This window comes from Salvelinus alpinus, chromosome 3, assembly GCF_045679555.1.
Source record: "Salvelinus alpinus chromosome 3, SLU_Salpinus.1, whole genome shotgun sequence".
Lineage (NCBI taxonomy): Eukaryota > Metazoa > Chordata > Actinopteri > Salmoniformes > Salmonidae > Salvelinus > Salvelinus alpinus.
Window position 1 is genome coordinate 96,992,919 of NC_092088.1, and position 11,942 is coordinate 97,004,860.

The 11,942-nt window shown below is 43.8% G+C and overlaps 1 protein-coding gene across 2 annotated transcripts in view; it reads right to left on the reverse strand.

Annotated features, from left to right (window-relative positions):
- The window catches only part of polr3a (polymerase (RNA) III (DNA directed) polypeptide A), a 76,685-nt gene extending 67,036 nt beyond the window's left edge, over positions 1 to 9,649 (reverse strand). For both annotated transcript variants that reach the window (XM_071394602.1, XM_071394601.1), the window contains exons 1-9: positions 9,413 to 9,649; positions 8,723 to 8,858; positions 8,042 to 8,179; positions 6,131 to 6,302; positions 5,801 to 5,955; positions 3,962 to 4,201; positions 3,277 to 3,439; positions 2,822 to 2,958; positions 1,686 to 1,789 (exon numbers count right to left, since the gene is read on the reverse strand). In XM_071394602.1, coding sequence (XP_071250703.1) covers positions 1,686 to 1,789; positions 2,822 to 2,958; positions 3,277 to 3,439; positions 3,962 to 4,201; positions 5,801 to 5,955; positions 6,131 to 6,302; positions 8,042 to 8,179; positions 8,723 to 8,858; positions 9,413 to 9,456 — 1,289 coding nt within the window. In that variant the 5' untranslated portion in view covers positions 9,457 to 9,649. The remainder of the gene's footprint in view (positions 1 to 1,685; positions 1,790 to 2,821; positions 2,959 to 3,276; positions 3,440 to 3,961; positions 4,202 to 5,800; positions 5,956 to 6,130; positions 6,303 to 8,041; positions 8,180 to 8,722; positions 8,859 to 9,412) is intronic.
- Positions 9,650 to 11,942: the final 2,293 nt, after the last annotated feature.

Sequence of the window (11,942 nt, forward strand, 5' to 3'; positions counted from 1 at the left end):
AGGCCCGTAACCACAGTTTCAGTTTAGTGGTAGGCCCGTAACCACAGTTTCAGTTTAGTGGTAGGCCTATAACCACAGTTTCAGTTTAGTGGTAGGCCCGTAACCACAGTTTCAGTTTAGTGGTAGGCCCGTAACCACAGTTTCAGTTTAGTGGTAGGCCCGTAACCACAGTTTCAGTTTAGTGGTAGGCCTATAACCACAGTTTCAGTTTAGTGGTAGGCCCGTAACCACAGTTTCAGTTTAGTGGTAGGCCCGTAACCACAGTTTCAGTTTAGTGGTAGGCCCGTAACCACAGTTTCAGTTTAGTGGTAGGCCCGTAACCACAGTTTCAGTTTAGTGGTAGGCCCGTAACCACAGTTTCAGTTTAGTGGTAGGCCTATAACCACAGTTTCAGTTTAGTGGTAGGCCTATAACCACAGTTTCAGTTGAGTGGTAGGCCCGTAACCACAGTTTCAGTTTAGTGGTAGGCCCGTAACCACAGTTTCAGTTTAGTGGTAGGCCTATAACCACAGTTTCAGTTTAGTGGTAGGCCTATAACCACAGTTTCAGTTTAGTGGTAGGCCTGTAACCAAAAGGATGGCGGACCCAACCAACAACCTAATGATTGTGATATGTGGTTGTTTTAGCTAATTTAGTTGACACTGGATAAGAGCATCTATTAAAAAGGGGATACTTCGGGACAATGAAGTCCATTATCTACTTCCCCAGAGTCAGATGAACTGGTGTCCCAGTAAACAGAGACATTAAACTGGTGTCCCAGTAAACAGAGATATTAAACTGGTGTCCCAGTAAACAGAGACATTAAACTGGTGTCCCAGTAAACAGAGATATTAAACTGGTGTCCCAGTAAACAGAGACATTAAACTGGTGTCGCAGTAAACAAAGATATTAAACTGGTGTCCCAGTAAACAGAGACATTAAACTGGTGTCCCAGTAAACAGAGACATTAAACTGGTGTCCCAGTAAACAGAGACATTAAACTGGTGTCCCAGTAAACAGAGACATTAAACTGGTGTCGCAGTAAACAAAGATATTAAACTGGTGTCCCAGTAAACAGAGACATTAAACTGGTGTCCCAGTAAACAGAGACATTAAACTGGTGTCCCAGTAAACAGAGACATTAAACTGGTGTCCCAGTAAACAGAGACATTAAACTGGTGTCCCAGTAAACAGAGATATTAAACTGGTGTCCCAGTAAACAGAGATATTAAACTGGTGTCCCAGTAAACAGAGACATTAAACTGGTGTCCCAGTAAACAGAGACATTAAACTGGTGTCCCAGTAAACAGAGATATTAAACTGGTGTCCCAGTAAACAGAGATATTAAACTGGTGTCCCAGTAAACAGAGACATTAAACTGGTGTCCCAGTAAACAGAGACATTAAACTGGTGTCCCAGTAAACAGAGATATTAAACTGGTGTCCCAGTAAACAGAGATATTAAACTGGTACCAACGAGTTCATCTGACTAGGGAAGTAGCTAAAGGGCCTCAAGACAAAAAAGTATCCCTTTAAAACGACTAAAATGTATAAAAACAAAGATACTCTAAATATGCTTCTAATAACTGAATGGGTAAACCTCACCAACGCTTTGGCACATAGTGCCTTCTTCAACATTTTAAGGGGTGTGGGTCAGCTCATGCTTTTTAACTGACTACTAAACATGTCCAATAGAACTGTCCTGACCTCTTCATCTGCGTGTGTCGTTGCTGGATGAAGTTGGCTCCAGGGTGGTCCTCGGGACCGCTACGCACCAGCTTCCTCAGCATCTCCAAGTTGGCCTTGTTCACCTTGGGGCGCACAACAAGTTAAGAGGTCACAGGTCACACAACAGGACAGTGAAGACACTGTGCAGGTTACTTCTCAATGGTAAAGACAGCTGGAAAAAGGCACTCAACCTCCCTTGTGATCCATCCTGATTTGTGAAGCATCTATGTAGTGCTTATAAACAATTGATGTATTCTTATTAAGGAAGTCAAATTATTAAAATAATTAAATAGAGTTAATGGAATTAGTTAAATCGCGATTCATTGCAATTATAGAATTTGCTCCAATTTGGACTTCAACAAATGTTTCATTAAAAAGCAGAACATCGAGTTACTATTAAACCCAAAATAGTCTGGATCAAAATGTTTTAAAGGCATTTTCACCATAAACAACACAAAAGTCTCTGTAACATTCATGCTATTCATGATCCCAATGGTTCAGGAGGCCTACTCCCTCTTAACTGATCCATGTTCTTCATCATGAACTAGTCACAAGCTGCTGCTACTAGAACTGGGATCATTACGTCTATTGACCTGAGAACTACAACAGAAACAGTAGTTACATGGAATGGATGTCCCGTTCTGATATAAATCACGGTGGGAAGTTGGTTGAATCAGGAGGCATTCAGCCATGGCATTGTAAACAATGTTTTGGCTAGCTAGCTAACGTTAGCATAACTAGTTCGCTACTTCTGTACAAATTAATGTTTTTTTTGCTGTCATCTAAAGAAATGCCTGGGAATGTGTTTATGGTAGAAGTATCTGTACGGTTTCCTTCAAAACTGTTTCTCAAAGCGGTGCGCATTGCGCACCACAATAGAGACAGACAGCGCTACTGAGACCGAGTGCACACTGACAGTACACAGCATAGAGAGTGTTGCGCTTAAAAGGGTCCTTGCTGAAACACGTGCCCTTGAAAAGGGTCCTCGCGGGGTAAAGAAATAGAGAAGCGATTAAAAGCGTCAAAGAAATGAACAGCATTAAAAAGTGGGACAGCCCTAATTCTTATAAAGCCTCTATAAGTTGTAGTTAAAGTGTGACCAATAAGACTCTTACCTTCTCTGGGTAGGTCAGGATCTTGGCTACGTGCACAGGGACAGCCACCTCATCAATCCGCAGGTTGGGGTCCGGAGAGATGACAGTTCTCCCAGAGAAGTCCACTCTCTTCCCCGAGAGGTTTCCACGGAATCGCCCTGAGAGAGACACCTCGAACCATCAATAACTGAGTGTCTCCAAATCCTTATCAATCCAAAGGCAGCAGCAGAGAATAACATTCCACTCTATAATTTGTGATTAAATGTCTCTACAATCAACTAGGATGCTTTCTGTTTCTGACTCAGCTGTGTAAATAAACTAAATTGTTTATGACAAAATACATGACATTGACATGAATTCAGTGTCAACTATTAATAAATACGATGGTGAGAATGACCACAGAACTAGAAATCAGAATAGACAACAGATAACTATTAAATAATTAGAATAAAAATCACTATTTATATGAGCGAGACCTTGTTTGCCCTTGAGTCTCTGAACGAAGCCTCTGGTCCACTTCTTAGGGGCCATGTTGAGGGGGATGCCAGAGAGCTCACTGTTGATGTAGAGAGCACATTGCAGCTGGAGGAAGTCCCAGTCCTCCATGATCATCTGGGTCTTGGCCCCTGACATACGGTGCTGTGGGACGGCATGAGAAGCGGGCAGAACAACTCATTCATCACTCAACATTCATTAGACAACAACAACAACAACATCAAACCACCTTATTGTCTAATGTGAATTGGAAATTGTAACTTTTTTTCTGTCTTGTGTTATTGCCTTCATAAAAAGGCCCAGAGGTTTTCCTCAGCTGACCAACTAGTTAGTAATAGCCTACTGGGGCCCAGAGGTTTTCCTTAGCTGACCAACTAGTTAGTAATAGCCTACTGGGGCCCAGAGATTTTCCTTAGCTGACCAACTAGTTAGTAATAGCCTACTGGGTACCAAGAGGTTTTCCTTAGCTTACCAACTAGTTAGGAATAGCCTACTGGGGCCCAAGAGGTTTTCCTGGTCAGTTCATGGAAAAACTCCCGGGCCGGTTAATAAAACAATCACAAATTCATTGACACTTCCTGCTACTGTCCCAATCCCATGATGCCCACCTTCTCTATGACATCATACAAAAAATAGATATATTTGATGTAAATGTAATGTACCCACCTTCTTGATGACGTCATTGAGGAAGATGATCTCTGTGAGCTTCATGGTGAGGTCATCCTCATTAGTACCTGACTTGAGGTCTGAGATGACAGAGGGGCGGATGCAGAGTGGGGGTACCAGCAGACGGGTGAGGATGAGGTCTGCAGGCTTACCTGCCTCAGGGTTCATCAGGAGCAGGGGAATGTCCTCCGCTGGAATCCTCCTGAACAGGTTCAACACCACCAGAGGACTCAGGTTCTCCTGGAAACCACAGGACATGAAGGTCAATCAGTCAGCATTTAAACCTTAAGGGCCAGTTTCCCGGATTCAGACAGACACATTTTGAACAGGTTCAGCACCACCAGAGGACTCAGGTTCTCCGTCGGGGTGAAAGACATGATCGGTCAGCATTTAAAACCTGTGTGACCCAGTTGGTAAAAAGAGTGTGGCTCTAGTAATACCAGGGTTGTGGGTTCAATTCCGACAAGTATCCCATATACTAACCCTGTATGAACTCTGTAAGTCACCGCTGAGTGAAAAACATACAAAACAAACCATTAACCTCATATGACCTCTACAAAGTAGACATGTAAACTGTTAAAAGTTGCCATAGTTGCCTTGAACGTGACTCACCTGAGCCCTGTTAAGCAAGCCCTAGTTGCCTTCATCGTGACTCACCTGAGCCCTGTTAAGCAAGCCCTAGTTGCCTTCAACGTGACTCACCTGAGCCCTGTTAAGCAAGCCCTAGTTGCATTCATCGTGACTCACCTGAGCCCTGTTAAGCAAGCCCTAGTTGCATTCATCGTGACTCACCTGAGCCCTGTTAAGCAAGCCCTAGTTGCCTTCAACGTGACTCACCTGAGCCCTGTTAAGCAAGCCCTAGTTGCCTTCAACGTGACTCACCTGAGCCCTGTTAAGCAAGCCCTAGTTGGCTTCAACGTGACTCACCTGAGCCCTCACCTGAGCCCTGTTAAGCAAGCCCTAGTTGCCTTCAACGTGACTCACCTGAGCCCTGTTAAGCAAGCCCTAGTTGCATTCAGCGTGACTCACCTGAGCCCTGTTAAGCAAGCCCTAGTTGCATTCATCGTGACTCACCTGAGCCCTGTTAAGCAAGCCCTAGTTGCCTTCAACGTGACTCACCTGAGCCCTGTTAAGCAAGCCCTAGTTGCCTTCAACGTGACTCACCTGAGCCCTGTTAAGCAAGCCCTAGTTGGCTTCAACGTGACTCACCTGAGCCCTGTTAAGCAAGCCCTAGTTGCCTTCAACGTGACTCACCTGAGCCCTGTTAAGCAAGCCCTAGTTGGCTTCAACGTGACTCACCTGAGCCCTGTTAAGCAAGCCCTAGTTGCCTTCAACGTGACTCACCTGAGCCCTGTTAAGCAAGCCCTAGTTGCATTCATCGTGACTCACCTGAGCCCTGTTAAGCAAGCCCTAGTTGCATTCATCGTGACTCACCTGAGCCCTGTTAAGCAAGCCCTAGTTGCCTTCAACGTGACTCACCTGAGCCCTGTTAAGCAAGCCCTAGTTGCCTTCAACGTGACTCACCTGAGCCCTGTTAAGCAAGCCCTAGTTGGCTTCAACGTGACTCACCTGAGCCCTGTTAAGCAAGCCCTAGTTGCCTTCAACGTGACTCACCTGAGCCCAGTTAAGCAAGCCCTAGTTGGCTTCAACGTGACTCACCTGAGCCCTGTTAAGCAAGCCCTAGTTGGCTTCAACGTGACTCACCTGAGCCCTGTTAAGCAAGCCCTAGTTGCCTTCAACGTGACTCACCTGAGCCCTGTTAAGCAAGCCCTAGTTGGCTTCAACGTGACTCACCTGAGCCCTGTTAAGCAAGCCCTAGTTGGCTTCAACGTGACTCACCTGAGCCCTGTTAAGCAAGCCCTCCACTTCTTTGTTGTGTTCTATTGCGATATCGAACGAGTTGAGAAAGTCTGATACTACAGTGTCCACCACTTTCTTGGTTGTCTTGTATTTCTCATGGAGGATCTTTAGCAAGCCACACTTCTTCACTGGTCCTGTTAAATGGCAAGAACAAAGACATGATCAGTCACACCAACCACCACTTGGGCTATGCTTTCAACTCAACTAAATTCAACTCAATTCAAATAGAACTTAATAATATGTATTTTGGCCCAAATGTCAAAATTGAACCGTAAACAGTCAAAGAGTAAGCTATTGGTGATACCCTACCATTTAACGTGGAGCAATTGAGACACATTGTCCTTTTGCGGCATTTGTCGGATATCTTCTTCTTCATTCCTCGTTTCTGGAGGTACGCTAGGCCTGGCCTCTTCAACACATCCATAAACTGTAGTTTCTCCTCTTTGGTCAACATGATGTGAGAACACGTCTTACAGATCATCTGGAGGGATACAACAATCACATGATGTAATAATGGAACAATAACATGATGTCATAATGGAACAATTTGAACAACATGATGTCATAATGGAACAATTTGAACAACAATAACATGATGTCATAATGGAACAATTTGAACATCAATAACATGATGTCATAATGGAACAATTTGAACAACAATAACATGATGTCATAATGGAACAATTTGAACAACAATAACATGATGTCATAATGGGCCAATTTGAACAACAATAACATGATGTCATAATGGGCCAATTTGAACAACAATAACATGATGTTCAAATTGTTCCATTATGACATCATGTTATTGTTGTTCAAATTGTTCCATTATGACAACAATAACATAGTTATAATGGAACAACAATCACATAGGGTGTTTCTCAATATGCCTACTACCGTGCTCCACTCTCATGCACCGAGGACGTTCTCTTGAGTACGTTCTTGTGAGGACTAAAGTGTGGAGAACACATAAAACATTCCATTTGAGCAGCACTCCCCCTACTGTATTACCTCACGCTGAGCAGCACTCCCCCTACTGTATTACCTCACGCTGAGCAGCACTCTTCCTACTGTATTAACTCACGCTGCACCTCCCCATTCACTGAACCTTCTTCCAGCCAGGACAATGACAACAATAGAGACCAAACAAGATATATACAAAGCAAACATTTTACTTCATAACTACCAGCTAGATATATGTGAACCGTTTTAATCTAGCTAGCCAGCTAGTTAGTTAGTTAAACAGGCAAAACTGACATAAAACCAATGTTATCCAAGGTGTCAATTCTTTGTGGCTATCTGGCTAGCTAACAGTAGTAGCTAGCCAGTTAGCTCTATTGAGTTACTACTGGCTTGCTAGTATAGTGCGTATGTTATCATGTGTTTGTATGCATGTGTCTGTGCCTATGTTTGTGTTGCATTTTGAGAAACACTCATTATGTTCTAACGGGCCAGCTTGAACAACAATCACACGATGTTCTAACGGGCCAGCTTGAACAACAATCACATGATGTTATAACGGGCCAGCTTGAACAACAATCACATAGCAAGAGTCAAAGAAGTAACTATGATAATTTAATCAGGATGATCAAGGTTGTGATGTAGGCTACTCAGTGTGCAGTACAGTAATGTCATATTTAGTTTGCCACATTGAAGAGAGAGAATGAGAAGATGAATATGTACAGATAACTACCATAAATAAAGGAAACATAAAGTGGGCGTAGGGCGACCACGAGCCGCCAGAACAGCTTCCCCCTTGGCATAGATTCTCCAAGTGTCTGGGACTCTATTAGAGGGATGCGACACCCTTCTTCAATGAGAAAATCCACCATTTGGTGTTTTGTTGATGGTGGAGGAAAACGCTGTCTCAGGTGCCGCTTCAGAATCTTCCATAAGTGTTCAATTGGGTTGAGATCTGGTGACTGAGACACTCCCTTTAAACCCTCTGTGTTCCTTTGAGAACCCTCTTTCAAAGTCACTGACATCTCTTCTTCTAGCCATGATAATGGGCAACTGAGCATTTTTAATACATGATCCTAAGCACGATGGGATGTTAATTGCTTAATTAACTCAGGAACCACACCTGTGTTGGAAGCACCTGCTCTCTATACATCCTACTTTGTCCTCCTCATTTACTCAAGTGTTTCCTTTATTTTGACAGTTACTGTTATAGTGAACTTGTTTCCTTTATTTTGACAGTTACTGTTATAGTGAACTTGCCTGTAGGATTCCAATGATGGCTTTGAAATAGCCCACATGAAAACAGGGCATCTCCAGGTCCAGATATCCATAGTGTCCCAGACAGTCTGCCAGGTTCTTCCCACACGTCTCACATGGACGATCCTTCTCACTGGTGCCCTGGAATATAACATGACAGTTGGGTCACAACCACCAATAGAGAATGCCAAGGAGTTTGCAAAGCTGTCATAAAGGCAAAGGGTGGCTATTTGAAGAATCTCAAATATAACATATATTTTGATTTGTTTAACATTATTTTGGTTACTACATGATTCCATATGTGTTATTTAAAAGTTGATGTCTTCACTATTATTCTACAATGTAGAAAATAGTAAAAATAAAGAAAAACCCTGTAATGAGTAGGTGTTATAAAACTTTTGACCGGTAGTGTACCATGTGATGGTCCAGTACTCCATAGGGTGGTGTGTGTGTGTGTGTGTGTGTGTGTTCACGTGTGTGTGTGTGTGTGTGTGTACACACGTGTCAGCCCTACCATGTGATGGTCCAGTACTCCATAGGGTGGTGGTGTGTGTGTGTGTGTGTGTGTGTTCACGTGTGTGTGTGTGTGTGTGTGTACACGCGTGTCAGCCCTACCATGCGATGGTCCAGTACTTCATAGGGTGGTGGTGTGTGTGTGTGTGTGTACACGCGTGTCAGCCCTACCATGCGATGGTCCAGTACTCCGTATGGTAGAGGAGTATGGCTGGTGTCCTGGCTGTACAGGTTCTTACTGACCACCTGGATATGAGCCTGCTGTCTCATCTGCTCAGCTGACTTCATCCCAAAACAGATGTGGCTTCTGTTGACATAAATGGAATAGATAGCCAACTCAGCATAGGGGTTCAATTAGACACTGTCTAGTAGGTCAACTAGCAAATAGGTCCTACCCAAGCAAGGACTGCCAATGATAACAAGCTATAGTTTAGGGGTCAATTGGGAGTCATTTGTAAAGCATGGTCAGCATTGCCTTGCTGGATGTCTACTTGAGGCTACTTCGTAGTTGATTGAAATGCAGATTCCTCGCTACACGTCATGCTTTACCATGTTCTTAGCAAGAGTGTCTGTGGTCATGGCAAGACGAGTTCGATATCCTGCCACATTAGCCAGGTGGGGATGTGATGTGGTATGATTGTTTGTTTAGTTAGCTAGCTTTCTAAAACGTGTTACCGGCATTGCTGACCCTGTTCAATCAATGATGCAATTGCAAAAAGCTAGCTAGCTATGAAAAGCAAGCTCGTGTGACAAATTGCAAGCTGCTTTATTCAATTATTTACGAACAATACTCATAGCTAGAGGGCTGGGGGAAATATTAATGGCTAACAGCACGCTAGCTAGCTAACTGGACATACTTACATTTTTTTGGCCACATCGGTCTCTCTAAACTGCTCTTTCACCATCGTGACTTTTGTTTGCCCCCGCCAACCTCCGGCAGAAATACCGATCTAGGATAAGATCCCGCACATAAACTGTTATTTTCTACACTGTTGTTTACGCTAAACGTGATATACAGTCATCACACTGTTACTTGTCGTTCCCAATTCCCATGTTGTAGCTAGAAATGCTGCCACGGCAATGTGATACAACGTGAACCATGAATTCATATGACAACGACATGCACACATCCGGTTCAAGAGCGCCCCATGAACGATAGTGAGGTTATCCATCAGCAACTGCCCTCTAGTGGGCTAAATAATTATTACATAAACATTGAGGAAACGGGTGCAGAATTACATTTCCACTAGATGTCACTCGTAGCTACATGGATTAACAGATAGGCTACTAACTACTACATGTTCCTAGCCTAAATCTGTCTCAAAAATCAGTATGGACTTTTTTTAACCTCCTCTAGTGCGGGAGAGGGGACACATGGGAGTTGTAGTTTTAAGTGGGAAGAAACATTTAAAACGGTAAACAATAATATAAGCCATTTAGCAAACACTTTTATCCAAAGCCACTTAGTCCTGTGTGGCCCCGTCCGTAGAACATAGCGCTTGCGAACGCCAAAAGTCCCGCGGGAACCACCCATATGTAAGTGTACAATGCAACATGTCATTTACATGACATAACAATAAGCTCTTTGTTCTAGTGTAATTACCAATAAAGTTCAGTACTATGTACTGTTATTACATGCAGTAAATCTACCACTTTAGTTTCCACCTTTCCCAAACCTAGGCCTCTCCCATGATTTAATTGAAGAACAGCTCCAGAGTGGCGCAGCGGTCTAAGTCACTGAATCTCAGCGCAAGTATCGTCACTATTGTACCTGGTTTGAATCAAGGCTGTATCACATCCGGCCGTGATTGTGAGTCCCACAGTGCAGCGCACAATTGGCCCAGCGTCGTCCGGATTTGACTTGCCTAGTTAAATAAAGGTTATATTTAAAAAATAAAAAACAGAACTAGCAATGGTAAGAGCTGTAATAAATGATATCACAATTGTCAACCTCTTTATTTATTTTGTCCCTGTCGGGAGACACTTTTTCTGGCTGCGGATAACCTTTTTATAATGGTTATTTTTATAACCATCTGACGGTCGACCAGGAAACAGAGGGTTCTTCATTACACTGTCAAGAGTGAAAATACAGTATACAGGTTAATGTATTTTTAGAGCTGAATTAAGGTTTTTGTGGAAAACTCGATCCAAAGATTTCGACAGAGACTAATTTAAGGTATAATAGTGAATCTTTAATACACGCAGCTGCAAGGTAGATGTGTCTCTGATCAGAGTCAGGGAAGGAGCTCCCTGGGGAGATGGTTTCAGGTCCCTCATATAGAGGAGGGGTGATAATGCAATCATAATGTTTACACAACAGTTCTTTATCCAAGCAACAGTTCCAGAACACAATGGCCTTGTGTTAGGATGCAGACATGACAGGAGTCTAGGAAATGCATAACATCCCAGTTCAACACAGAACAGGGCATAAATCTTGTGAAGTTACAACAGCTCACCCCAATTCTGCCACCACAAGGTGTTATTGCTGTAAAGGACAGCATGCTGCTGAATTTTGATTACCTGGGAGGCAACCTCACTTAGGGATTTGAACTTGCAACCTCTTGGTTGCTAGCAACCTGCATTTGCTGCTACACTAGCAGGTCTGTGGGTAAGACAGAGATTGCTGCTACACCAGCAGGTCTGTGGGTATGACAGAGATTGCTGCTACACCAGCAGGTCTGTGGGTAAGACAGAGATTGCTGCTACACCAGCAGGTCTGTGGGTAAGACAGAGATTACTGCTACACCAGCAGGTCTGTTGGTAAGACAGAGATTGCTGCTACACCAGCAGGTCTGTGGGTATGACAGAGATTGCTGCTACACCAGCAGGTCTGTGGGTAAGACAGAGATTGCTGCTACACCAGCAGGTCTGTGGGTAAGACAGAGATTACTGCTACACCAGCAGGTCTGTGGGTAAGACAGAGATTACTGCTACACCAGCAGGTCTGTGGGTAAAACAGAGATTGCTGCTACACCAGCAGGTCTGTGGGTAAGACAGAGATTACTGCTACACCAGCAGGTCTGTGGGTAAGACAGAGATTACTGCTACACCAGCAGGTCTGTGGGTAAGACAGAGATTACTGCTACACCAGCAGGTCTTTTGGTAAGACAGAGATTGCTGCTACACCAGCAGTTCTATGGGTAAGACAGAGATTACTGCTACACCAGCAGGTCTGTTGGTAAAACAGAGATTGCTGCTACACCAGCAGGTCTGTGGGTAAGACAGAGATTACTGCTACACCAGCAGGTCTGTGGGTAAGACAGAGATTACTGCTACACCAGCAGGTCTGTGGGTAAGACAGAGATTACTGCTACACCAGCAGGTCTGTTGGTAAGACAGAGATTGCTGCTACACCAGCAGGTCTGTGGGTAAGACAGAGATTACTGCTACA